The 27,938-nt window shown below is 43.1% G+C and overlaps 3 protein-coding genes across 9 annotated transcripts; 2 read left to right on the forward strand and 1 right to left on the reverse strand.

The window, feature by feature from the left end:
- The first annotated feature begins 1,415 nt into the window (after nt 1–1,415).
- On the forward strand, nt 1,416–12,134 carry pfkfb4a (6-phosphofructo-2-kinase/fructose-2,6-biphosphatase 4a). Of its 6 annotated transcripts, none has more exons than XM_031845199.1 (14): nt 1,418–1,608; nt 6,722–6,838; nt 6,982–7,078; nt 7,162–7,228; nt 7,332–7,406; nt 7,778–7,834; nt 7,931–8,052; nt 8,252–8,459; nt 8,546–8,692; nt 8,790–8,894; nt 9,664–9,793; nt 10,825–10,887; nt 10,998–11,062; nt 11,400–12,134. In XM_031845199.1, the coding sequence occupies exons 1-14, from the start codon at nt 1,554–1,556 to the stop codon at nt 11,457–11,459; spliced, it is 1,368 nt and encodes a 455-aa protein (XP_031701059.1). In that variant the 5' UTR covers nt 1,418–1,553; the 3' UTR covers nt 11,460–12,134. The 6 variants fall into 6 exon arrangements, with proteins under 6 accessions (XP_031701049.1, XP_031701059.1, XP_031701040.1 ...); XM_031845171.1 differs by lacking the exon at nt 1,418–1,608 and adding an exon at nt 3,477–5,637; XM_031845189.1 differs by lacking the exon at nt 11,400–12,134 and having other exon boundaries at nt 1,416–1,608; nt 10,998–11,386.
- A 1,899-nt stretch (nt 12,135–14,033) lies between these two features.
- Nucleotides 14,034–18,373, reverse strand: LOC116382282 (actin-related protein 2/3 complex subunit 4-like). The gene is made up of 6 exons (XM_031845220.1): nt 18,273–18,373; nt 17,471–17,589; nt 17,044–17,155; nt 16,837–16,932; nt 14,748–14,918; nt 14,034–14,606 (listed from the first exon to the last, which is right to left on the reverse strand). Exons 1-6 carry the CDS (start codon nt 18,273–18,275, stop codon nt 14,601–14,603), a joined length of 507 nt encoding a protein of 168 aa, XP_031701080.1. The 5' UTR covers nt 18,276–18,373; the 3' UTR covers nt 14,034–14,600.
- A 472-nt stretch (nt 18,374–18,845) lies between these two features.
- Nucleotides 18,846–25,255, forward strand: tada3l (transcriptional adaptor 3 (NGG1 homolog, yeast)-like). Of its 2 annotated transcripts, none has more exons than XM_031852969.1 (9): nt 18,846–18,925; nt 19,298–19,545; nt 20,204–20,451; nt 20,549–20,654; nt 20,805–20,940; nt 21,034–21,137; nt 21,292–21,398; nt 22,621–22,812; nt 22,935–25,254. In XM_031852969.1, the coding sequence occupies exons 2-9, from the start codon at nt 19,336–19,338 to the stop codon at nt 23,131–23,133; spliced, it is 1,302 nt and encodes a 433-aa protein (XP_031708829.1). In that variant the 5' UTR covers nt 18,846–18,925; nt 19,298–19,335; the 3' UTR covers nt 23,134–25,254. The 2 variants fall into 2 exon arrangements, with proteins under 2 accessions (XP_031708829.1, XP_031708821.1); XM_031852961.1 differs by lacking the exon at nt 18,846–18,925 and adding an exon at nt 18,938–19,125 and having other exon boundaries at nt 22,935–25,255.
- The last annotated feature ends 2,683 nt before the right edge of the window (nt 25,256–27,938 follow it).

Consider the following 27,938-nt stretch of genomic DNA (forward strand, 5'->3'; position numbering starts at 1 on the left):
TACATGGTCATGTAAGGTTATTTTTATTGGATTGTTATATTTACAGAAGATTTAGGAGAATTACCAAAAAGTCATCCAAAAAAGGGAAATTGTTTTTGCGACTACACGACGTTTAAAGCTGCACAAGTGTAACCCCTAAACTCTGAGATGAAGCCCAGCGAGACAAGTCTGACTAGTATGTGAGTGTGGTTGGGGGTGTGGCATGCAGGGTGAGTGTATATGTAGATGAGTGTTAGATCACTTTGCCTTTTGGGGAGGAAGAAAAAGTCGAAGGTCAGTCATCTGACCTTCGACTTTTTCTGTTATGCTCACTCCAAGTGGTCTCAAACTGTCTGAGATCCATTCGTTCCCTTTCTTTATGTTTCATGGCCTCCATGGTGTGAAGAACTCAACAATTCCCTGATTGTGTGTGTGTGTGTGTGTGTGTGTGTGTGATTGTGTGATTGTCTCATTCATCCACAGATGTGCAATCAAAGGCCTTGTGCTTGACAATAAGTGGCACTACTAGCACAGGCTGCTTGTAAGGGTCTAATGACTGCCACTGAATTATAAACCCAAGAGTGTGCTTTCCCCCGGCTACGAAATTTGCATGACTTCATAGCACTGTACTTAGAGGATGAGACGGCTGGGTAATATGATCTGAAAATGGTGATCGTATTTCAAAAATATGTTCAACCCCACGTCATTCCTCCTTTAAGTTTTTCATCAAATCTTTACAAATTGATAAACATTGAACACATTGAAGTCTCTCCCACCTGAGCCATGAAACCCTGCAGCTCATTCACAGTGTCCACAGGTCTCTTGTTGTCCTCCATCAATAATGCATGCCTCTCATTTTCTTCTAACTAACCTTCCTGTGAATGACACATTATCTCTTAGTAAACTTGGCACAGATATGTTGTGTTTAATTATCCTCATGTTCCCCTGTCACATCCTAAGTACACACAGGTAGTCAATAAACAATGTCTGAGGCTGCACCAGTTGTGGTTTAGGTATGTCAAAATAAAAGGGTGCACAGTAATGCAATCCAATTTTAAGAAACCTTTGATCAATTATAGAGATTTCCTTACAATTTGATATTAAGGACTCTCTTGAGTTCTGCTTATTCATGACAAAAAGCCTGATGTTACATAATTAAACATGGACACCATTGAAGTAGGGTGAATGTTTTTACTAGCAATGCAGAAAAACAAGCTCTGCAAGTTTGCCTGCTGCTGGGAAATGTCTAACTTTTCCTGTTTTATTCCTCCACATAAACAATGCATATCCTCAACTCAACCATAAGTGGAACAACGTTAGCCCTGTCGCGACATGTGGGGACATTTCTCAGCAGTCAAGTGGTGGGTGGGGTGTAGGAGGGTGGAGGGGGGGCAGGTAGGCTGCTACCTCACTCCATCCAGTTTTGGAGAAATCCTCCCTCCCGGCCCGAGGTCCGCCTGTAAGTGCGTACTGTACTGTACGGTGAGCATCAGTGAAGAGAAGCGCTCAGCAGGCTGCCGTTTTAACGCACGTATACACACCGCCAGGCGCTGCGCTCCATCAGACAGACGCCCATGATGAGGGGCTGCTCCAGCCGCACCAAGCTCACACAGAACCGGGACACAGCGGGTAAGACGCGTCGCTTTGAAGGCGTTAGTAGTTTTAATTGTGCATCTTTAAACTGGATGACAGAGGGGGAGGGGGATGTGGTCGAGAAGCACCGATGTGCTGTCGGTGTGTTGGCGCTGTCACCGTCGAGACCTTTACCCTACATAACAACAACAAGCGACAATCGTTGGGTTTATTTTAGCAGCCAGCCTCGTTCGTAGCAGCAGCAGCAGCAGTGCTTTGACACAGGGTCAGGAGCCAGGCGGATGTTGTTGGACTGCTGCCGAAAAAACAAACAAACAAAAAAATCTCAATGCTTCGTGCAGCCTGAAGCGGATCTCCTCGGGTTTCTTTTCATTTATTCATATTGTCATTTCCCATACATACACTGATCATGACGGAGATGCTGCTGACGGTTGATGGTTTGCGTTTTCTGGCGGTTTGTGCGTTGTGTTTATGTTTTTGTTGTGATTGTACAGCTCGTGCTGCTGCTACGATGACATTATTATTGTTTTTGTCTTCTATGTTGGTTCTTGAGCTGAAGCGGCCTCTGATGCGTGGTGGGTATTGGTTTACTGTCGAGTGTAACGTTAACATACTATATTGGGAAATGACTTGTCCAGTGTAGTTTAGGGGCTAAACGCTGCTAGCAGCAATCCGAGCACTGACAGCTGCTGTGTCGGGCAGGAGCTCGCCGAGCTGTTTCCTGGTCATTGCCCAGTGTAAATTATGCAAGACACTACCGTTTGAAAAAAGGTGTGTTGACATTTTCACCACAAGTGCGGATGTGAATGACTGCTGCTGTTTTCACACGGGCTACCCGAGCTACTTAAAATAAGACATGTTGCCTGACCAAGTTTTATGCAATGTACAGGAGACTATGTGCCACAGTTTGTATGTTTTTTTTAATTCTGCAATGCATTGTGTTTAAGAGCTAAAGATATATCCCCAGCATGAGATAGTGTGTGTGCGGACCTGATGCACCTGATATGTTTTATAGTCTACTTGCAGTCAGGGAATTTGAGGGAGAGAGTAGGAGCTATTTAATTAGAAAAACCTCCATCCCGCCATATTTAGGTCACAGGCCCTGTTGCTCTATAAAGAGTGACTAAAGCTTAATATAATCAGTGCATCAGATGGTCCAGGAACACATAAACAGATGAACAGTTATCACCCTATCAGGCGAACCTGCACATTCAGTCCAGTACAACACCTCAAAGTCCTGTCTTTGTAAAGCCTAAACTGTTCAGTTTGTGTTGACCCTGTGTAAGTGTGGAATTATCTCCATGGCAATTGTGATAGCAGAGTAACCGGACTCTGGCACTCTGAGATGGACAAAATATTAGAGACACCCTTATAGAGATCCTCAGGTACCTCCCCACCCCACACACTCACACAATCTGAACATTATAAACATTGCATCTATAGGAATTTGCCACAGTGCTGTTGAGTTGGATTGCATTACAGGTGTGTCTTATACACTAGTTTAAAAGTCTAGTCAACACACATACAGAGGAAGAGGGAGAGTAATGCTGCCATCTCGTGGGCATTGTCAGCTTGTGCTTGATGGAATGCACCCTCGATAATAATAGATCAAATACCTTTAAAACATTTGTCACTTAGTGATGGCTGATCTGTGGAAACTTGCAGTAGGCTATCAAGAAATAGAGTGGCATTATTGTCACAATAGATCTTTTTGTTACACAAGATATTTTGACTTGTCAAAGCAGGAAAAGCATTAACAATAGCTCCATTGTATTAAAATGTGCCAGTAAGTTATGACAGTGTGACAGTGAGTCAGCATGCACAATAGAACCTGAAACTGAAGCAGCTCAATGGACAGTCGTCATTCATTTCATTATTTTTACACCTGTGCTTTTACGGCTTGTGACATGTCAAAATGTCTTCTGTGAAAAAGGCCTGTTAAATGTTAATCAGCAGAAAATGTTGAAAAAGGAGAATTCTTCTTCAAAAAGAATCTGAATCGGAATACTCAAAGTAGTGGTTGGGTTCATACTCTATGCCCATAAAACATCCAGCCAGTTGTCCTGTGCCTTGCTTTTATTTTGTCACAAATACTGGCTCAACACACGCAGCACTGCTGTTGCTTCAGAGGTACTGGTCGGCATATTTTTGGCGTTTGTAGCGAGCAAGGCTTGCTGTTTCCCACTGCTGGTTCGAGTTTCATACATGGTGCACAGCTGTGAGTGCTTATCGATCCTGCCATTTTTCTTTAACCATGACCTAAATCTTTTGCAAACTTTAGCAAAGCAGTTTTAGTGAACCGAACCAATGAGCTGGCAGAATATAAGAGTAATGTTTAGTTTATTTTTTCACCTTTTAACCTTTTGTTGTTAAAAGTAGAGGAACTTGTAAGCTGATAGAAAAAATGAATAAATATATAAAATAGCAGATTCTTTAAAAACGAGTCCAGTATAGACCCAACACAAGTGGAATGCTTTGTCAGCTCAACTTTATTTTTTAATTCACTTTTTATTTCAAATATTTTTTATATTATATCAAATATAGATTTTATTATATTACAATATATTACATTATTGATTACATTATTACATTGAGCCACAGCCTCTTAAAAGTCCTCCCTTCTCCAAACAGTTCTTCCCTTTAGGAGATCTCATAAGGGCCGAGATGCTTTGTGAATAACTTTTATCTTTCCTTGTTTTTGTTCCTCACTTGTTGGATCTCATTTTAACTCTAAGGAGGAATTTCATTACTAATGATAACTATTTTACTAGGAAGCTTAATGAATACGGCCCCAGGTGTTTTGAGTCATTCTGGCTGAATAGACCTCTGCTCAGGTTGAAGTTGGGCAAAGCTGTGCTAGACATGAGGTCACCAAATAACGAAATAACCAGTTGAACCGGTAGGAACAATTACAGTGTAATTTGACCCACTTAAACATGTACAGCGAGGGAGTAAGGGAGATATGAATCAAGCACAATCCTTACGCGCCCACACAGTGTTGAGCAGAGGTGAAATCAGGCAACATGATGAGTAAACACCCGTGTGGGTGGATCATGGCGACAGACAATGGAGCAAATGACTGTGATGTGAGAGAGGTTGCTCGTACTAGCAGTTATCCCTCGCGGCTGGCAGCTTAACTGTTTTGGTTCACTGCTCTCATCAATCCCACTTCCAGTCATAGCAGGCAGCTGTTTTCAGTGATAAAGCTCTGTAGGCTTTGTTACAGAAACAGCTGACAGACTAAGTTAGCTACTACCTGTCAAATATATGGAGCATTTAGCAGCCAAGGAGGAGTCAGATATTTCATTCATGAACCAAGGTAGAGTTTTTTACCTATGTTTGGATGACCAGAAACAGACCTCCAAATAAACACCAATGATGCAATTTTACTTTTTTTAACTGTGTTTTGGTAGTCCTGCTGCCCCAAGCGGCTAAAATAATATTTGATTAGCTAAGTGGCTAACTAACTTAAGACAATAGACCTTTTCCACTGCAGGCAGACATCATTAGTGTTATTCGACACACATGGGGATTTCCTGCTGTGACATCTGAAACATATTTTGTGAATTGCATCACTCCTTCAGCATCACCTGTTGCCCAAATAAGTCTAAAACGTCGTTTTTTCACAGTTACACTTGTGCCCGAAAGCAGCTTTGAATATCTTGTGTTTTGTCGCTGAGCACTCAGCGTTGCTAATGTCACTTACGGTAAAGCAGAAATGCGCTACGCCCGTATTATGGTCATTACGGCCAACCGTCGATTTCCATTGTGGCCTGACTGGAGCACGTGACACTGATAACAGCTCTGAGAGCGAGAGAGAGACACCGGCCGGCGGATTATCTCCATCACCGCAGATGAAACACCGGTCACATTCAGAGAAGCATTCGGGGAAAAGGCCCTGTGTACCCGCCGCGGCCTCCTCGGCCTCCTCCACCTCCTCACTGCCGGACGGAATGGAGGACAAAACACCGCCAAAGCCGCGGGAACTCACTCAAAACCCACTCAAGAAGATCTGGATGCCGTGTAAAAATGGCCTTCCTGAAAAGCACATTTCTCAAAGAAAGGGTGCGTATGACGACGTGGCGTCACTTGTTAGCATCTTTATCTATTTCACCGGTGGCGGTTTGGCCAGAAGCTAATGCTAATCCGTCCCCTCTGCATGTAGTATGTAGCATATATCTAAATCCGTTACGTGTTAGCTTAACGTCTCTACGGTTTTAAACGCGTGGACCACAGTTCGCAGAGTTCATGTGCCTCGCTGCTGCTGCAGCCATCTGGCTTACTCAGTTATGTAAGGACTCGCATGATGAAGGCTGCTCGCATCGAGGAGAAAAGGACTGATACTAGCGGTGTCAATGTCATTGTTGCTGTCAGCTAAGTCAACCACCAGCTGTTGATAACACACGAATTGTATCCCTGTAGTGATGTGAGGGATATGCACCCCCGCGTGGATGTGCCGTTGCATTTGCTGTCACTTCTCTGTATGGTCAGTGTCTCCTCACCCGAGGAAACAATTACAATAGCATTGAAATCAGGAGCTTGTGGTGGGTGAACGGGTCTGTTTGTGTGAAGTGAAGTGGGTTTTGGTAAAGTCAATAACAATCAGGGAGGTAGTGAGTAATGCATGCACCAGGACAGACTGTCAGGGGGGTAGGTGTGTAATGCATGCACCAGGACAGACTGTTGTGCCCTCCTCTGATAGTTAGTTTAGTCTTTTCCCCCCCGTACTTTTACAGACTGGGAATGTTAAAACATGGACATCATCTTACAAGAAAACATGAAGTAACACCCCATGAAAACTATCTCGCTCTCTGACCCAGTCGTCTGTGCACACACTGCAGCTGAGTGTGAAAACACAAGCCTGGTGCCACCGTGACCTCTGTGATGCGACTTTATCTTCATGGCAGATAACACAGGATTACACACCCATATCGATAATGGACAATCTAATATTTAAGTTAATATTGACTCTTATAAATGATAGTATAAGGGCAGATTTTGAAAATCGGTGGAGGCATATTCCAAGCTGTGGGAATAATCGTTGGACAAAACCTTGAGATAAGATGATTTTACACTAAAATCACTTTGCATAATGTGTGACGAGCGCACGACTTAAGCTTTCTTCCCCCTCCTCATTCTCTCGTTGCAGTATGTATGACCAACTGTCCCACCCTGATTGTGACAGTGGGCCTTCCTGCCAGGGGGAAGACCTACATCTCCAAGAAGCTGACCCGCTATCTCAACTGGATCGGAGTGCCCACCAGAGGTACCACTTCTTGGGCTCGAGTGAATAGTTTTGTAGACGCATCGATTCTAGAGAATAAAGGGAATGGATTTTAGAAGGTGCATTACAAGTTTCATGCTAAGAGAAAGTTGTCTCATGTGTCCTTGCCTCCATCTTTGCCATAGAGTTCAATGTTGGGCAGTACAGGAGAGAGTGTGTGAAGATCTACAAGTCCTTTGAGTTCTTCCGTCCAGACAATGAGGAAGGGTTAAAGATCCGACGGTAAGAGTGTGAACTGGCCTCGGAATGTATTTAACCACCAGCCATGTGACCTTTTTAACATATGTTATCTTTGATCTTTACAGACAATGTGCCTCAGCAGCATTGAACGATGTGCGACAGTATCTCACAGAAGACGGAGGCCAAGTGGCGGTGGGTCAAATAGTAATATAGTTTTGGTTTAGATGGTTTAGGTCGGTCAAACATGGTGTGCGAGGCTAACAAGCGTATCCATTGTTCTGTCTATGTTAAACAGGTTTTTGATGCAACAAACACCACCAGAGAAAGACGGGAAACCATCATCCAGTTTGCAGACCAGAATGGCTTTAAGGTAACTGTTGTGGGAGGACATACTGCATTAGTTCACATCATAGAAATACAGTAGAAGTAGAACGGACGCTCACGTTCCAATCAACGTAGCAGGTCAGAGTGGTGGCCATTTTTATGTTTGCCATTGCAACCTTTGAGATTAGCAAGCTAACTAGCGGACAGGTGGCTATTAACTAGCTTGCCAATTAAGCCGTGCTTTAATGCTACACTGGTTACAAAAACACAACAACTGAACAGCGGACTTGTGGCCAGCGGTCCTTCTGCATCACTCCCTAACGCTCGGTAGAAAGACATGCTAGCTAGCTAGCTAGCTAACTAGCCATGGTTGACATTCACACTGAGCTTGATTAGTTCCTTCTCCTCGTTTCTCAGGTGTTCTTCGTGGAGTCTGTGTGTGAAGACCCAGATGTCATACAGGAGAACATAGTGGTAAGTCAATGGGTTTATCTGTTTATTTCATCTCAAGAGAGAAAATGAACTGCCGTCCAAGTTGTGCTCACTCCTCTCTGCTGTTTCTCTGTTCAGCAAGTGAAGCTGGGAAGCCCCGACTACACCAACTGTAACACGGAGGAAGCGGCAGAAGATTTTATGAAAAGGATCAAGTGTTATGAAAACTCCTACGAGCCGCTGGATGAAGTCCTGGATAGGTAAGGGGAAAGCTGGTGTGGAGAGTGTGTTTAGTAAAGATGTCCTAGCAGTGGGAAAATATGGGAGTAGCATATTAGCATTGTCAAATATACTCGGGTCATTTCACAACTAATTATGCTGTGGTTCTCAAATCTGTGCACGGGTTTGTCTCCGTCCGTGTTAAACAGGAGGCTTAACGTTTCTGTGGTCTCCTCTCAGGGATCTCTCCTTCATTAAAATCATGGACGTGGGTCAGCGCTACTTGGTCAACAGGGTGTTGGACCACATCCAGAGCCGGATAGTCTACTACCTCATGAACATTCACATCACGCCGCGCTCCATCTATCTGTGCCGCCACGGTGAGAGCGAGCTCAATGTCCATGGTCGAATCGGTGGAGACTCTGGCCTCACGCCTAGAGGGAAAGAGGTATATCTGACTTTTTTCATCAATGTGTCTTCCGTTTTTATCACTTGACTAGAAGAGATGGTAACATTTCTTTCTTCTCCGTGCAGTTTGCCAAGAAGCTGAGCCACTTCATCCAGTCTCAGGGCATCAGCGACCTGAAGGTGTGGACCAGTCAGATGAAGAGAACCATCCAGACGGCCGAGGCTCTCAGTGTGCCCTACGAACAGTGGAAGGTCCTGAACGAGATCGATGCTGTGAGTACTACGTCCTCGACTGCTAAGCAAGCACAGCTGTCTGCTTGCATGCGTGCGATGTTAACAAAAGTGTAATCTGTGTGTGGTGTCATTTTAGGGCGTGTGTGAGGAGTTGATGTATGAGGAGATTCAGGATCACTATCCTCTGGAGTTTGCTCTGAGGGACCAGGACAAATACCGCTATCGCTACCCAAAAGGAGAGGTCAGTGGCTAAAAGTCAACTTAATATGTTTTGTCTAATGATGTTGTTATGTAACTGTTCTTGTATTTTAACATTGAAGTAGCATGCTTGTGGACAGTGTGTCTCTGTTTTTAATGTTTCAACTTCCCAATGCAGAGTCTGTCGTCCTCTGTGAAGATAAGGAAGCTCTCTCACTCTCACACTCTCTCACACATATATTAAAAACTCACACGTCACGACAAACCCAATAAAACTGTGTCCACATGGCCACTGGCCACTTACACTCTGCTAATGAGCCTCAACATGGACGAGCAGCCTCTTAGAATGATTTGGCTAAACACCAGATTACAGTAAACAAAGACTTCGAGTGAGTGAGTGAGTGAGTGAGTGAGTGAGAACTGTGTGGTCAGCTTGTTTACTGTGTGTCTGAATGCCTGCTGGTCTGTTCTCACCTTACGTTCATCCCATTACCACTCCATTAATCCAACACAGGAAGATGGATGTGGGCATTAGCTGGCTGCCCAGGCGCACAGGGCTTTGGAGAATCTTGTTAAAGCTGGCGCTGGTCTAGACAGCCGAGATGGATTTTTCCACCTGCAAAAGATGTAAATCAGTTTAAGAGATAGATTATTCAGCAGACTGTGAGGAGAAAGTGGATTGTGTGGAAGTTTTAATTTCCTGATTTACGAGTTTCTTTGTTTTATTCCATTGTTTTATCTTGACTTCAAATGTAAAGGTGTCGGTTTGCTCTTTCTCTGATTTGCCTCTTTTGCCATCTGTTGTGACTCAGTCCTATGAGGACCTGGTGCAGCGGTTGGAGCCGGTCATCATGGAGCTGGAGCGGCAAGAGAACGTGCTGGTCGTCTGTCACCAGGCTGTCATGCGCTGCCTCTTGGCCTATTTCTTGGACAAAACAGCAGGTCAGTCCTTAAACTGAACCCCTGAAGGCAGCGCTCGTTAAATCAGACTCTTGACTTCTTCAGAGGTGGTGGGAGATGTAGGAAGTCACTAAATCCACTCAGTAGAAGTAGATAAAGTAAGTTGAGGGAAAAGCATGGTTTAATACCTCACACCAAAAAAATAACCAGTAGAATGAAGATTACATAAGATTATCTTGAAGGCACATCTTCCCTTATTTCTGACTCATTTTGAATAAAGCACTGGATCAAATGTTTTGTACACCGTGAAACGTTCAGTGTAAAGCTGTGACATACTTCCATAGTGACCAGATTGAGAAGTGTGTTTCACGCTTTGCTGACTGACCTGATTCCCATGTTGTAGACCAGGGAACTGCAGCAAAAAAAATATGATTAAAGATGAGATTTAGTTTTCTTTCATTCCATTTTTTTCTTTAAAAATACTACAGTTTATATTGTATATTTCAAGACTATAGATGACTATTATTAGGATTTTATTGATACTAGTGTGTTCCGATACTTCATACATACTCTTCTCTTTTTTATTTTTATAAAATATAAAAATGTAGGAGTAATATTAGAACAGGTGTAGAATGTATTTATTTTTAAACATAACAAACCACTGAGTGACGCTTAAAAAGAACAGTAACAGAAATCCGTTACGATCCTTCATCCTGTTCACTGTCCTCCTATTGCTGCTAATTCTGATTAGCTTCATAAAGATTAACTGTTGGACTAATTAGTGCTCTGTGGCTTGAACATACCAGTGATTAACGGGACACTGCGGACACAACAAGGTAATGCTGGTTGAACAGGCATTTTAATAAATTACAAATAATTAAAGTTTTCATTGCACTTACTGTAACGAATGTATTTGTGTTAACTCAAACAATATCTTTACCTTCCCACTCCTGCCCTTGCTATAAACATTACTCCTTGAAGATCACAAGTTATAGATTAAAAGAAGTAGTGTATGCAAGTGTTGTTCAGGAATAAGAGTTCTTTGTTTCATGAATGTGTTTGTCTCCACACAGAGGAGCTGCCCTACCTGAAGTGCCCGCTGCACACTGTGCTGAAGCTAACGCCAGTGGCCTACGGTGAGACTGGTCTCCTGTTAGCTTATATTGCACGTGATGAATCTATTTCTAATTAAAAGAAAGAGGGGAAAAGAACTGAACTAATAGAAACAAATGTTCTGTCTGCTCAGGCTGTAAAGTGGAGTCCATCAGCTTAAACGTGGATGCAGTCAACACACACAGAGAAAGGCCGGAGGTGGGTATATTGTTAACAGCATACACACACACCCAGCAAGCGCACACACTGAAGCCACTTTGTAAAAGGAAGATGGTTCACAAACAGGTTGCTACGACGGCCTCAGGTGCCGGTTGCACCAACAGGTCTAATGTCGGTCATTACTAAGCCCGACCTAATAGTTACTTTTTGCACCATCTAGGCTTAGTCAGGAGCTGGCGGACGCGTAAGTGACGGATGCATAAACACGCCTCTAAACGTCCGGGTCTTAGCTTCGTCTGTGTGCAGTGGATTTAGTATGTCCGATGTGTTTTCATCCCTCCCCCTCTTTGTGTGTGTTGTTTTTTTTATCAAACAGAACGTAGAAGTGTCGCGGATGTCAAAGGAGGCTTTGCTAACAGTGCCAGCTCACCAATGAGGCAGTCTCCCCCCCCCCCCATCCTCCTCCACCCGTCTTTACGCACACTGTACCGGGCAAACTCGGCAACCTCCAGTTCTTCTCCACCTTCCTTTGATTGAATCACCCTCCGCTGTTCTGATGATGATGATGATGGTAATTGACTGGAATCCAGTTTCTAATTTTGACGCGGATCTTGTGTCTCGAGCATGTTCTCCCATTTTTGGAGAATGAATGAAAAGCAGATGACGTGTTTCTGAATTGATGCCATAATACAAAGTGTGAAGCATTGAAATTGAAGCACCTTTTGTTTGTTGTGATGTAGTTTGTTTTGTTATAGATTTTGCCTTTTGAAATTATTTTACGATGTTAACTTTTAGCGGTCTTCTTTGTATTTCTGTTGGTAGAAGTCGGGTCGCTCTACTCTTAGTTTTACAGCTTTGCACAACCCAAAACAAAATTGTGCCTTTTTATATTTTGCACATAAACGAATCAACTCTGTTTATTTTCTCATTAAATGTCCTCTATTGCAGCTTGTCTGTAGCTTTAGGATGGTTAGCACTGTCTAATGAAGATCCTCGAAGCACATTCATACTTTGTTTCATTGGTTTTTTTGTTGAATGTGAAGGTTCTTAAAGTATAATACATAAGAGGAAATATTTCTGTTTGTTTCTAAATAAACTCAACTCAACTGTTTCCCTTCTTGTGCCTCATTTTAAGAACATTTGAAATGAAAAGAGCTTTCCTCTCTAATATTTGGAATCATGGGTCAAAGATGGGTCATCATCTTAATACTTGAGGATCAAAAGTGACAGACCACTTCCTTCCTATTGGTACGATCCACAGCGTTTCCCTTCCTGCGTACTGTGCTGTGAGAACTGAAGACTCCGAGGTTTCCCCCCATTCATTCGTATGCAAAGACTCCACTGGGATGCATAAGAAAGTGCTGCCATTCATCACCCTGAACAAAACGCTCACTGTGTCTCACACAGACACACACACACATATTTCTTCCTGCCTCCATTTAGAGAGATAACAAAACGTGAGCTGATACTCACAGCTAATAATACCGGCACTTTGTTAAAAGGTGCAGTCAGTTAAAGGATGATCTTGCAATGCCAAAAAGAGTTTCCCAAGAGTTGCTGCCATGTACATGGTGTGATCCAAATAGACAGTGATGAAATAGCTGTGGTAATCTGCATTTACATGACTTCAACGGACGCTGACTCATCCAAAAAAGGTCAAATCATCTAATGTATCAATCCAAAAAAACATTTCTAATAAGGCAAACTGTCTTGAAAGCCGTGCTACAGTACAGTAGTAGTCACGTGCAGAAACATGGATATATACAGCATGATGTTGTATATATCTTATGTTTGATGCGTGGAAACTAAATTACACTTTTGGTGAAAACAAACATTTTATACAGACGGGTCAAATCAAGTCATAGCTGATGTTAATCATCTGTTTCTACAAACACACCTTCAATGAAATATGAACATGTTTTTGTGAAGAACACATCTGAGGTGCAACGGTTTTGGAAAATAATATAAGCTGAAAGCTGTTTATGTGTGATGACTTCAAAATGTACGCCCTAGTTAAAGATGTTATTTTTATAAACCAGTCCGTCATTATCTCTGTCATTGTGGGATTAAGTATTTATTGGGGCTACACTGATGATTATTTTACCTTTAATTAATCTCCCAGCACATTATCAATGAATAATTGAGTCTATAAAAAAACAGAAATAAAGAAATGGGCATCAGAGCCCAAGTTAATATTCTACAATGCTGTTTTGTCTTACCAACTGCCTCTAAAACCAAAGATATTTAATGTCTTGTATTCACACTTGTGCTAAAAATATCGAATATCTAAAATGTTGCTTGTTCATTTTCTGTTGATGAATTAATTGTTTGCTCTGTTATTTATGGAGAACATGTAGAGGGTGCCGGTAAGACGGATTGGCGTACTAATAAAGTGTCGGTGACGGCTGATGGAGGTTGGATGAGGTTCTGGGTTCTCCGTCACATGTTGGTTCCCTGACATGAGGAACTGAAGGGGAGGAGGCCGCATGATCAGAATCAAAAAGGTGAGCAGGGAGTGTCCACAGGGTTATTTGATCCGTTTATCTTGCCGTTTTCATAAAAAAAATATGCCAATAGGTTGTGGCACAATTGTGGTTGGGATAGCCCTTCTTCAACCATTATTACTTCAGTGCAGTTGAGCAAAAGCATTTCAAATCCAGCATTACAAGTCTTGTGGATCAGTGTGTGTGTGTGTGTGTACCTGTAGGGAGGTATTGCATGTCCCAAGGAAATTAAGAGTGAATTTTCAAAGGTTATTCTTATTTTGAATTTGCTTCTTTCTTCTCTGTGAACCACACTCTATAGTTAATTTGGATCGCATTGATGTGAACAAATGGTGTAAAACCAGAATGTTTCACAGTGTGCTGCGTTACTTCCCTTTCACCACAGCTGAAATAACACAGCAAGTATATAAAGAGAGTTTGTGGTGAAGAGCTGAATACAAACGACTTCCTCAGGCAGAACAGATCTGTTAAAGGTACAGCAGCAGGACAAACAACACAGAATGATATTTAGTATTTAAACAGGAACACCAAAAGGTATAAACAACTGAGTTTTATTATCTTTTATCATTATTTTCATACGTGTGTTTTGGTGGTTTCTGTATAGACAGCTCTTGCTCCATGACAGTCATTTAACGCCACACAGACTACTTTCCCCAAACATGGCGTTCCTGAACAGAGAAAATTTTGAAAACTAATTTGAACCGACAGCGACAGATCACGCTGACTCACATACACAAAATACAAAAACCTGGCCGGTTAATTTGCAACGGCACATTCTCAATGCCCCTGTACTCGTGGCTATCATCTGGATTAATACTTTAAGGACCCGCCTTTGAATGGGGATTTGTTCTACGTGGCTGAAAATGAAACTGGTAAATATTTCATTATATACAGTCATTGATATTCATGAGTACAGGGAAGTACTCGAGAATGGTGCAAATGGTGTCATCGCCGGATTGGTCATGTCCCTCTCATCTCCTCGCTGATTGGCTGTTTACTCCTTTAGTTTTCCACTCTTGTGCTGATTGGGCCTTTGGAGCGTTTTCTCTGCTTGTTTGGGACCAACATTGCACTCAGAACTGTGGAGAGGAGAAATCTAATTATTTTCTTTAACAATACAGAACATGTGTCCACAATTACAGCTATTAGTCTGACTGTTTTATGCAGAAAAAAACAAAACAAATAATATCTAAATTAAAAGCAGAGAGCAAGTTTCTTACGTTCTTGAGGAATTCCTCAGCAACGATGCGGGCCCTGGCATTAACGGACAGTTTCATCTCGCTGATCTCCTTGTCGATCTCCTCCATGAAGTGGATGACATAGTCCACCAGCTTGTGTTTGTACATCTGCTCCGTGTGGAAGTTGGTAATCAAGAAGCTAATATCATATCCCTGAAACCACAGTGCAAGGGACGCAGAAAAGCGTTGGAGAGACCGGTCAACACATTTTAATCACTTGTGTCATTGTAATCACGGGAATATTGAGGGATTTTATGCCAGTATATACAGTTGTGTGAAAAAGTGTTTGCCCCCTTCCTGATTTCTTATTTTTTTGCATGTTTGTCACACTTAAATGTTCCAGATCATCAAACAAATTTAAATATTAGACAAAGATAACACAAGTAAACACAAAATGCAGTTTTTAAATGAAGGTTTTTATTATTAAGGGGGAAAAAAATCCAAACCTACATGGCCCTGTGTGAAAAAGTGATTGCCCCCTAAACCTAGTAACTGGTTGGGCCACCCTTAGCAGCGACAACTGCAATCAAGCGTTTGCGATAACTGGCAATGAGTCTTTTACAGCGCTGTAGAGGAATTTTGGCCCACTCATCTTTGCAGAATTGTTGTAATTCAGCCACATTGGAGGGTTTTCGAGCATGAACCGCCTTTTTAAGGTCATGCCACAGCATCTCAATCGGATTCAGGTCGGGACTTTGACTAGGCCACTCCAAAGTCTTCATTTTGTTTTTCTTAAGCCATTCAGAGGTGGACTTGCTGCTGTGTTTTGGATCATTGTCCTGCTGCAGAACCCAAGTGCGCTTCAGCTTGAGGTCACGAACAGATGGCCGGACATTCTCCTTCAGGATTTTTTGGTAGACAGCAGAATTCATGGTTCCATTTACCACAGCAAGTCTTCCAGGTCCTGAAGCAGCAAAACAGCCCCAAACATCACACTACCACCACCATATTTTACTGTTGGTATGATGTTCCTTTTCTGAAATGCCGTGTTACTGTTACACCAGATGTAATGGGACATACACCTTCCAAAAAGTTCAACTTTTGTCTCGTCAGTCCACAGAGTATTTTCCCAAAAGTCTTGGGGATCATCAAGATGTTTTCTGGCAAAACTGAGACGAGCCTTTATGTTCTTTTTGCTCAGCAGTGGTTTTCGTCTTGGAACTCTGCCATGCAGGCCATTTTTACCCAGTCTCTTTCTTATGGTGGAGTCATGAACACTGACCTTAATTGAGGCAAGTGAGGCCTGCAGTTCTTTGGATGTTGTTCTGGGGTCTTTTTTGACCTCTTGGATGAGTCGTCGCTGCGCTCTTGGGGTAATTTTGGTCGGCCGGCCACTCCTGGGAAGGTTCACCACTGTTCCATGTTTTCGCCATTTGTGGATAATGGCTCTCACTGTGGTTCGCTGGAGTCCCAAAGCTTTAGAAATGGCTTTGTAACCTTTTCCAGACTGATAGATCTCAATTACTTTGTTTCTCATTTGTTCCTGAATTTCTTTGGATCGCAGCATGATGTCTAGCTTTTGAGGATCTTTTGGTCTACCTCACTTTGTCAGGCAGGTCCTATTTAAGTGATTTCTTGATTGAGAACAGGTGTGGCAGTAATCAGGCCTGGGTGTGGCTAGAGAAATTGAACTCAGCTTTCCAAAGATGTGATAAACCACAGTTAATTTATGTTTTAACAGGGGGGGGCAATCACTTTTTCACACAGGGCCATGTAGGTTTGGATTTGTTTTCCCCCTTAATAATAAAAACCTTCATTTAAAAACTGCATTTTGTGTTTACTTGTGTTATCTTTGTCTAATATTTAAATTTGTTTGATGATCTGAAACATTTCAGTGTGACAAACATGCAAAAAAATAAGAAATCAGGAAGGGGGCAAACACTTTTTCACACAACTGTAGTTTCTATGACATATGTGCATGAAGAGCACTTTGACATATTTTCATATTAAAGATAAACTCTGTTCCTGTTTTGTTTTTTGATTCTTCCTGTATATTGATTCCTCTTTCGTCCCTCACATTCTTTTATACAAAACCCAGATTACCCGTTCATCTCTCTCTCTCTTCTCTTACCTCTACTGGTTTCCTCCTCAGAATGAAGAAGTTCTCCGCTCTCATCATCATGAAGCGCATGAACTTGTGGCAAAGGATCTTCTCAATCTCATCAGCCTGCAGTGAAGAAGTTTATGATTTTAAAAATGCATTTTAGACTGTGAAAGAAAATTAGGAAGTGTGTGTTTTGCATAGCTCATAACCAATAACAGCCTGTTTTAAAATCACCTGTTTGACAGCAATGCTGACTCTGACAGAGTTGATGGATCCCTCGATGAGAACCTTCTCCTTGTCATTACGGCTGATCATCACAGGTTGAAGTAGCAGCTCCTTACTGCTCCTGTAACCACAGAACAATCCAGCCATTACAGAGAGAATTCAATTACTGTCTTGAGTCTACGTGGCTCTTAAAGTGACTTGTTGAATAACTCGCAATCTTCTCATTGGATTTGAAAAAGACACCTCCAAATAGGCTGCAGCAAGTCCCCACAGGCCCATTTCAAGGCCTTGCTCGTGCCATTCTTTTCCTCCCCTCATAGATTTTCTTATGCAAGTTGGCACAAGTCTGCACTTGTGTGAAAGCTGCAGAAACCGCAAATCAGGGGGACAACTAATGAGACTGCACAACTCCAAACACACATGCCATCAAACATACCTGACCTCCACCTCCGGCTTGTTGTGACGCTCCACCACCTGAGAGGAGAAGTTCTCCAGACAGAGGGCTGCTTGCAAGGTGGCCCTCACAGCGTTTAAGTAGGGGCGCAGAGTCGCTGTCTGAGGAGACATTGCATTAGGTCATTATCTAGGTATCAAGGAGATCTTGTTGGATGATGCATTTGTTAGTTAAGAGTTTGGATCAGGTTTAATAAGCATACTGAACCCCACAGTCTAGTGAGGGGGACTTGATTAGCAGGGTCAGCCTGTGAGGTCATGTTTGACCAGGAACCAAACAAAATGTGCTATGTGCAGTGGATGCTGCTCAGTTGCACTTTAAGGTTTCCATCTTTATATTTTAGAGATAGAACGACTGTCTGTCTTTTTTAGAAAGACAAACATGATGGTAATCCATATCAGGGTCTTTAAAACATTGATTTCGCTCGCGGTAACGTTAGCAGATCGGTGACCGACATTGCAGCCCATTCACATGATTTACGTCCTCCTACATCACAACAGATACACATCTTCCTCCTAGTCTACTGACAGAGCTTTTGGGGGAGCGGACTCTTCGCAATGATGAGGAAAAAGGGGGGCCGAGAGGAAAAAAAGACAGCTCAGCTCGATCACTTTAGTTTCTGCAAAGCGTTTCAAGGATGCCCGTCCTCTCATTTCACCACAAACCCCCGTCTACGACAAATACGAGGCTAGCTAGCTAATCTCGCCTTAAATCTAGCCACAGCTAGCGGAGATAAATGGCTAAATTATGAAATATACAGGTACATTTAGTGCAAGACACTTACCATTTTTGTGTTGTAAAAGACGGAAGTTCCTCAGCCACGCCTGGGACTCCTCTTCCGTAAATTCTACATCGTCTAGTACAGATAGGGTGCGCTTGTTTTCCATATCGCTCTTTGGTTTGACGAGACGGATTTCTCCGCACCACAGACATGCAACTGTTTTTCGCGTATAACTCCGCCCAGTTGGAGTATGTTTTCTGTAAAACGAACATACCCTACCGATTAATCCATTCCGGTCTCTGAAGAGGAGACATATCGCTCCGCGACCGTTGGTTCAGCAGTCATTTTTACATTTATAACATGTTCTTGAATAAAAAAAATGCTAAATAGCAACGTTACAATACACATATGATCCAATTAGATTACGGAACGACAGGTTTCGCGAAAATGTTTTAGTATGCACCGTGACAAAATATGGTTTGATCCGATGATACCATTGTACCATTAGCTCGGTACTCGCCGTCACATCACTCAAGATGATATTGCTATGTTAACACAATAACACAACCTAAACCTGCAATGTGTATAGTATTGTGTGATCAAATAACGTTCTAAATGCGACTTTATCGAAAAGAGGCCATGTATCAATTTGAACAATTTTCACACCCCTCTGTTACCACAATGGCTCAATCCATCATGGACGCCATACACTGACCGTAAATATCAATCCTCTTAAACATTCTTCGATATACATCTGTGCTTTTCGTTAGTTCTATTCAATTCTTGTAATTCGGTCAACTGAATGTAAAATGTTCGTGTGCAAAATCGTGAAATCATAGCTACCGATATTTACATGTAACAGTAATTTGGGCAGTTTGGGCCCAGCGAGTTCGCGTTCTACACAGCAGACCTGCGTGTACGTGTATTTGCGTGCGTGCGTGCTTGAGTGTGTGTGTGTGTGTGTGTGTGTGTGTGTTAATGCGTGTATTGATGGAGAGATGCAGAGGAACTGAACCACAGCTGGACACCTCTGTGTCAGTGTCTTAATGATCATAATAGCTCACGCACTGTCGATCTTCTTGTATCAGTTACTTCAGACGCTGCCAGGTCTTCGCCACACAGCATCATGAGTGAGTTGAAGGACTGCCCCCCACTGAAATACTACGACTTCAAGCCCGTGGAGCATGTCAAAGTGTGTCCGCGCTACACTGCTGTGCTCGGCCGCTCGGAGGACGATGGCATCGGCATTGAGGAGCTGGACACCCTGCAGCTGGAGCTGGAGACGCTGCTCTCCTCAGCCAGTCGCCGCCTCCGAGCCCTAGAGGAGCAGAGACAGGTATAGGAAGTTGGGACCCATTATCCATCTAACTTGTTTTGTGGTATGGTCAGTTTTCTGTGTCTGTGAATCTCAAATGAAGACAGCAAAAATGTCACTTTTCACATTGCCTCTCTCGTGTTGGTTTACTATTTGTAACCATGGATGGGTTATGGGTGCTCGAGGGCCTCGGATTGCCAGGGAGCCTCCAATGTGGCCTGAGACATCTGTAGGAAGTTGAACACCAAGGCCCTCAGTGAGCACAATGCAAGCCGGTCATGGGGGCCTCCCACACCCCTCAGGGCTTAGAATGTGAGGGCCCCCCCAGACCACTAGGGCCCCTGCGGCTTAAAGTGTAAGGTGACCCCTAGAGCCCCAGGGACAACTATGGCCCGAGGCCTCAGGATGCATATGCTTCTGGTGTGAGTTGACCACTAGGGCCCCCCAGGCCCCTCAGTGCACACATCAAGCGTAACATCTGGATTGGCTCTAGGTCTGCTTGGGTTTATGTGCTTGCTGCACCTTCTCTTTCTGCAGGAATGGACTAAATATTCGTGATTATGACTTTTGCCATAATCAAGCTGAGGAGGAGGGGCCTCCACAAGGAATGTGCCCAGGGGCCTCACAGGTCCGTGATCCAGTCCTGTTTGTAACCCCTCTTCTCTGCGCTGCCTCTCAGATCCTCACAGACTGGCAGGACAAGAAGGGAGACAAGCGCTTTCTGAAGCTGGGAAAAGACCCAGACCCAGCTGCCTCATCTCGCCACAAACCAAAAAAGCAGAAGTTGGACGGCAAAGGCGCTCACGCACCAGGTCCAGGTCCTGGCAGACCCAAATCCAAAAATCTGCTGCCTAAAGTCCCAGAGTATGAATTCACCGACGATCCACAAGACATTCCACGCACACCTAAAAACGATGCACCCAACAGGTCAGCAACAACCGCCATTCATAATATCGCTCAGTTCTGTATTTGCTTTGTTTGTTCTGGCAAGGTTGTTTGTGTTCATTTATTTTTATTTTTTCAGATTCTGGGCATCAGTTGAGCCATATTGTGCCGATATCACGAATGAAGAGATACGATTGCTAGAAGAGCTTCTGAAACCCCCGGAGGATGAGGCTGAGTATTTCAAAGTACGACATAAAAAAAACCACGTACCTTTATTATTGTGTTACACCTAAATTCACTCAAGGCATTGCCAAATGTATGGGTCTTTTTATTGTGTAATGCAAAATTTTCATTTTTAGATGTGTGTTGAGCTTTACTGTCTGTGTGAACTGTAGATTCCGGCTCTGGGGAAACACTACTCTCAGCGGTGGGCTCAGGAAGATCTGCTGGAGGAGCAGAGGGAAGGAGCACGAGCTAATGACAAGAAGAAGAGCCTCATGGGAGGGCCGCTGTCTGAGCTGGATGCAAAAGGTGAGGGTGCATGGGCCAGTGTGCCCTTGACATAACCATACTGCACAAGCATGTATCCACCTTAATACTCCTCTTCATGTTCAACTGCTGTAGATGTGGACTCCTTGTTGAAAAAGTCTGAGTCCCAACATGAATCTCCAGAAGACGGATGTCCCTTCGGTCCTCTCACGCAGCGTCTGCTCCAGGCCCTTGTAGAGGTCAGTGTGCTGTGATCACGTGCACTGATAAAACTTCCAATAATGCATATTGGCTTTTGAAAATACAAATGACTGATGAGTGAGATATAGCATCTGAAATATTCATGTTTGAATATTGTGAAAACGCTCAAACACGACCACGTTGTTCTTCCAGGAGAACATTATATCCCCCATGGAGGATTCACCCATACCGGACATTTCAGGGAAGGATGCTATTGATGGCGCTGGGACGTCTCCTAGAAGCCAAGGAAAAGCTTTCAGGTATTTGTCCAACACTACATTTGAATATAGAAATCAGAAGCATCAAGATTAGCTCTCCACCGTAGGATAATAAACACATGTTCAAGCCATTCGTACCAGACTATCGTGGGTTAACCCCAGGTCATTGGGCCTCGTTCACTAATATGTGCGTAGAAATGTTCTGACTTTGCACACAAGATAAGCGCACACGCAAAATTACAGCCGTGTTCATATCATGTGCACACCGGCCAATTTAGTTCTGCCACCATGAATCAGAACCAATCTAAATGAACCAACACGCGTCCGCTATTTCAATCAGCATACTGCCACGCAGCCATTTTCTATATAAGGAAATACTTATGAAGAAATGAGATAATAGTCTGAAGTGGAAGGCAGAAAAAGCTTTCTGAAGTGTTTCCACGAGAGTGACGAGGATTTAAAAAACAACAACAGATAGACCGAGGCGGTGAATGTTGTGTCACCTGAGATAATGACTGTGGCTCATTTAAAAAAAGAAGAAGTTGGATATTAAAGTTTATGCAAAAAGAGAATAACAGACCGGAAGAAAAATAAGGAAACAGGAGGAGGACCATCTGATTTTTCAACCCGAGATGAGAGACTCGGCACAATTGTTGGACAAACATCCATAAGTGGGATGTGTCCAAGAAATTAGGGTGAAAGTGAGGACATCCAGCAAGGACTTTCACCCAGAGGTAATTCATTTCATAATCTTATCAGAGCTGAACCAAATAGTTTGAAGCTTCATTCGTAACGTTGAAAATCAAAATCAACATTTGAATGCTGCATAACTTCTTTTGTTTATACTGTATTCTGTTTAAACCCGGTATTTGGCTACACTAATATTATATATAAATAAATATATATTTTGATGAACAATAATTGATGAGGATGAAACGGTATCAATTGAGTAGATAAACTGTTGTCTACTAAAGCCTTGTTTAATGGATGCTGTTTTAAAAGTTGTGTGTTTACAGACTTGTGAATGAGGCCTATCGTCTTTCACATCACCCATGAACTGTAGATACATTCACTAAAGAGAACTGAGCTGTATGTGAAGTATATTTATCTTTCCACACATATACACGGGTCACACTGTTGATCTGACTGCGGCCGCCTGTCTACAGTTGGTTGTGAGTCTAGTCTCAAATTGCCATCCTGAAGTTTTTTGACTTCGCTCTATGTCACATGTCTCATACCTTCGATCTGTCTCGTCCCCCTCCAGTGTTCCTCACACACGTTCTCTAGAGGCTCGGATCAAAGAGGAGCTGGTGGCTCAGGGGCTGCTGGACTCAGAGGAGCGACCTGGACTGGGAGGAGACTCTGAGGACGAGGTCCTGGCAGAGCTGCAGAAGAGGCAAGCGGAGCTCAAAGCCCTGAGTGGTCACAACAGAGCCCGTAAGCAGGAGCTACTCCGGTGAGGACACAGGCCAACAATGAATATATATGTACCACAAAGTACACTAAGCTGTACTTCAATTAAAGTCTGATCCACAATCAGCAGTTGACCTTAAGTTTTGTACTTCTGCTGCCTCACAGGTTGGCAAAAGAGGAGATGCGCAAGCAAGAGCTGAGGCAGAGGGTCAGGGTGTCTGACAACGAGGTCATGGAGGGATTTCGGCGAATCATGGCAGCCAGGCAGAAGAAACGCACTCCAACCAAGAAGGAGAAGGACCAGGCCTGGAAAGCACTGAAGGAGAGGGAAAGCATCCTCAAGTTACTGGACGGAGAAAAGTAGAAACAGTTTGTGTCTGGTGTTTATCCAGAAAAGAATGTTGGACGAAGAATCTTTATCCCACAGATTGACGCAAATCAAGAATAGCTGTGACGGCTGTTAGATGGTCAGTAAACCGCTGTATTTATGATGATGTGTGATACTGTTTACTGCAGGTCTGCGTGATTTAATTAGGGACATTTCTGTCGTAGTTTTTGTTGGTCATGTACAGCAGAATGCTCAATTGATCAGTAGCATTTAAAACGCATACGAGACTTTATTTGTCTTTCTTTCTTTGTCAGGTGAATTTTTATGTTGTTTTTTTCTTTTACCATTGTAATGTTGTGAAAACAATACACACAAATGTTTGAATAAATCAGTACCACGTGAGGACAGTTGTTTGTAAGTGTATGAAATGCACAATTCAGAGGATATGCATCATCACAGTGTGTGCTGTCGTCTTTTTCTTCAGTGCAGACGAGTCCTCAGCGTACTGAATAAACACTGCTGCTACTGATTCACATAATGCTTCAACATCATTGGATCAATTCATATTTCTGATGTTGCTATGTTTATATTCCTATTGTTGACCATTTTCCATAACTGCCACAGTGCATAGACAGAAAGTTAGATTTTACTTTATATTTTATCAAGCTTATAGGCTAAATAGGTCATGCTCAAAAAACATTATGCATTCATGTTTTAATGACTCGTATCTATTTATGTATGTTTAAATTAAGCCAGAGGTTCAGCTTGCTCCACTGTTTATGTGCTGGCTGTAGAATAATTTATATTGGTATTTACAGTAATATTACTACACCAATAGGAGGGAGCATCTTGTGAGGTAACCCAAAGGAAACTGCCATGAGCGAGATTATTTGTCATATGTTTGTTTTTTTTAACTTGCTTTCTTGTTTGTTTATTTATTACTACGTAAAGTCATACAATCTATTGTGTGAATATGCAAAATAGCATACAAGTATTTCTACTTTATGTTTTTTTTTTTTTCTATTTACCCACCTTGTTGTTTTTGCTCCATTTAAAAGTCAACATGCGGAGGAATGAGTAATTATATTACTTCTGGCTCACTTTCCCCTTTTTGTGAGAAAACATGTTAAATAGTCTCATCTTACTAAACTCTTCACATCGCAGCGGAAAGTGCTCCTCTTTGCTGAGTCACCACAAGATGGCAGTCATCGTCTGTTGACTGACGAGGCCCATAGAATTTGCATAGCGAAGGCTCCTGTGGTTGACATTAGCTCAACGCAGCATGAGTCAGTGTGGTGTGTATCACAGTCTTCACTTGAAGATACCCTCACGTATCAGGAGACTGTGTCTCACGCCACGCTGTGCATCTGCTTGAGGGTTCACAACACAAACGTCGGACACGCTGCTCTTTCACCGACCATGACATGGTCACAGGCACGTGTCCACCCAAGTTTTAACAGCCATGTCAGTAGCTCCAAATTTTTTCTTCTAAAGCATTTAAAAAATATATATATTTAGGTGAAAGTGTTGATATCAATATCAATCTCCTCATTGTTTGTTTTACCCCCAGTGCCCAAGTATTATCATAAGGCTTTGTCAAGCGTAGAGGAACGGTGCTATCAGGATGTTTGTTACTGTGTGAAAATACATTTATCTTACATATATTATATGGCAGCAACTATGATACCTCTAGGTTCTTTTTTTAATTTGCCAGACATGTATACGCACACATGTGTAGTGTATATACAGCATATCGGTATGCTTGCAAGACCCTGAGTGGAAACTGTCTGAATGTAAATTAATACAGCTAAACCATCTTTTCAGAACGGACCGGTTGAAAATATAAACTCAAGCTCAGTGTCCTTGAGCAGAGCTTACAGCCAGGCTGGAGGCTGCAAGAACGGCCTGATCCTCATGTAAAATAAACCTCAGTTTAGGTCGATGGCCTCTATGCAAATGCATAATGCCATCAGCCCGTGTGTATGAAAGCTTTTATTAACATGCAGACCCATTGAATCCTCCTCACAGGTGAATGAGAGGCTGAACAAATAGCCGGGCGGCCCTCCAGGCTGGGCGTATTGCACAGGGCTTTTGTTTGCATTTGTTGTCATTGGACCTAAACTGAAGGGCAGGTGGGTTTTGTGTTGATACATCGCTCATACATGCTCACTGATGCCCGCCTGCTGTTTGCACACCACGTATTGAGCTGTCTTTTTAAAGGCTAGCAGGACTCCTTTTGACAACCCAGAAGGACTTATGACGAGGCTCTAACTTCAGCCTCAGCTCCCCTCAGTGATGTAGCTCGCTCTCTCTCTCTCCTCTCAACGTGAAATTCAGCTATGTGGTGAGCTTCTTCACTCATGGTTTGTCATGGTTTGTAAACCTTTATGGCTGTTTAAAGTACAGGGCTCTCCACTGGAGGATCTGCGTAAGTATCTTGAACTTCAGCATTCTGGCACAAGATGTGCAGCGGCTGCATGTCTGGAAGCTTTTCCAGCATCTCCTCAAGCAATTACCAGAAGACAAATGGAGTGTAAATACAGTGCTATCATGTTGGCAGGCTGTGTGTAATTTGTTTACATTAGCCCACACACACACACACACACGTGCGCGCACACTTATCTAGGCTACTATCACGCCAGGACTCCTGTCAGTGGGGGGCCTTTCTGTCCATTGGCTCTTTGTTTTGTCAGTTTGTACGAACTTTGTTTCTTTCTCCGGGGCTCTCCTCCTACTCCACCTCCGTCCCTGCATTCCTGAGCTGGAACTGACCATGGACACACACACACACACACACACACACACACACACACACACACACAGATACATAGGAGTTAAGGGATTTAACATAAATCTGTTGATCCTTTGCCCTAATGCTATGTCAGCTTTCATGCTGGATTGAAATTGTGTGTGTGACAGAGACACAGACAGAGGTTGAGACAGCTGCTGAGGCTGACTGGTCCACTGAGACGACCCTCTGTGGAGCCAGGCCACGCCTCGGCTCTACTCCCGCACAGAGAACTATTGTCTTCAGCGCTGCTTCCACTATTCTGATGTCATGCCTTGTCTTTCCCCAGAGGGCTGCTGTTACTGCTGTGGTAAAACTTGACAGATCTTTTAGTCAGTGGTACAAATGACTGCATGGATACATGGTGAGATGGTTGCACATAGTATCACACACACAAAAACACCACTCTGGTCTGGTTTGAATCTCATTTGCTTCTCATTTGCATGGCAGTTGATGCTTTTCTTGAGCGACTCCTGAATTTGGCAGCTCGTATGCAAATCTTTTTGCCTCTTTCAGTCCCACCTGCCTGTGAGGTAAAGATCAAGATCCTTTGGTCTCCTTTCCAGCCTGCCATGTCTCCAGGGTAGTTTGTACAAGATAAGTACAATCAGTCACAGACGAGCTCTTCACTTGCAGTATTTGAGGCAACAAACCCAGTCAGACAAGCGTCGTCTATAAGTTGCAAGGGCATTATTAGCCATGCTATCGATGGCAATGTCGCTATTGGATGGTTTTGCCATGAAATGTGATGACTTTGGTGATCCTCAGACTTTTCATCTTCCACCACCAGCAGGTTAAAATCTTCGCTTATGCTGTGAACTATCTAAACATCTTCTAGATGGATTGGCACATGTTTTACGTGGTATCCTAATAGGTGATCCCCTGACTTTTCCCCCTATCAAATACATTTGTGGTTCAAAGGGAAATATTGTGACTTATCTGATGGATTTCCATTTAATTTGAGAGACGTTCATGTCCCTTTCAGAATACACCCTAATGGGTTTGGTAATCCCCTGACTTTCTCTCTAGCGCCATCATCATGTACGCCTCAGCTGCACTACTAAACTAAGATGGTGACCATGGTTGAAGCTATAGCTAAGTGCCACCACTGCGTAATGCGCTGTTCAGAGGTTGTGGATATTTCAAATAGTTCTGAGATCATGTCGGCCTAATTAAGTGCAGCCTCCCAGAGCTGCTAACATTGGTGTGTAGACTGAGGTTCAACTACTGCTACTGTTAGGACTATAACACAAGTCGCTAAAATTTGTCGTGAACAATTCTCAGCCCATGTTTACTCAACATTTTCTGAGTCCTTTCTTTGTAAAGGCTCAAGTCTTGCTAAGGGCATTAGGCCCCCATCTGATGCAAATGCACAGCAAAGCCTTTTCTCTTTTTCACCTCGGCAGCAAAGTGAGAGCTAACACGGGTCCGTTAGTGTTTGACTATACTTTATTAGAATCACCAGGTTAGCAAGTAAGATAAGAAAGAAAGAGATAGGTGGATAAGAGTGCGCCATGCTAAAGTACTGGTTGTCATTGGCAGTAAATTTGGACAGCAGAGGTCAAAGCTCTTGAGAAATATGCTTCTCTAGCGATAAGGCCAGAAAGTAGAGGTATGTAAAGGGGACCAATAAGGGGAATGTATTTATGCTCATATTTCCACATACAATACTGTCTGCCACTGTAGCTTCTCATTGTGGTGTGCAAATTGTAGCAATGGGACTAGAAGAGACCCATCCAGTGGTTGTGGGACTTCAGGGTGCCGGACGAATGACAGATAAGTTCCTTTGAGCTGTCGGGCGGTGGGGCAGAGAGACGACATCACCGGCACTGAGGATAATGTTCGGTGAAGTAGAGAAGAAGACGCAATGAAAAACACTTCTCTCACCACCCACCACTTCTCTGTCATCCTCCCTCCATCCTCTTCCCATCTCTCTTTCGTTTCCTCTGCTGTGTTATTATCACCCAGTCCAGATCATTATCAGGCTCACTCTCCCCTCGCTGTGATGGAGAGGAGGGCCGGCCGCCCACATGGCTTTGGTGAGAGATTTCTA

The sequence above is a fragment of the Anarrhichthys ocellatus genome, unplaced genomic scaffold (assembly GCF_004355925.1).
Source record: "Anarrhichthys ocellatus isolate YVR2014 unplaced genomic scaffold, GSC_Weel_1.0 scaffold1, whole genome shotgun sequence".
NCBI classification, from domain to species: domain Eukaryota; kingdom Metazoa; phylum Chordata; class Actinopteri; order Perciformes; family Anarhichadidae; genus Anarrhichthys; species Anarrhichthys ocellatus.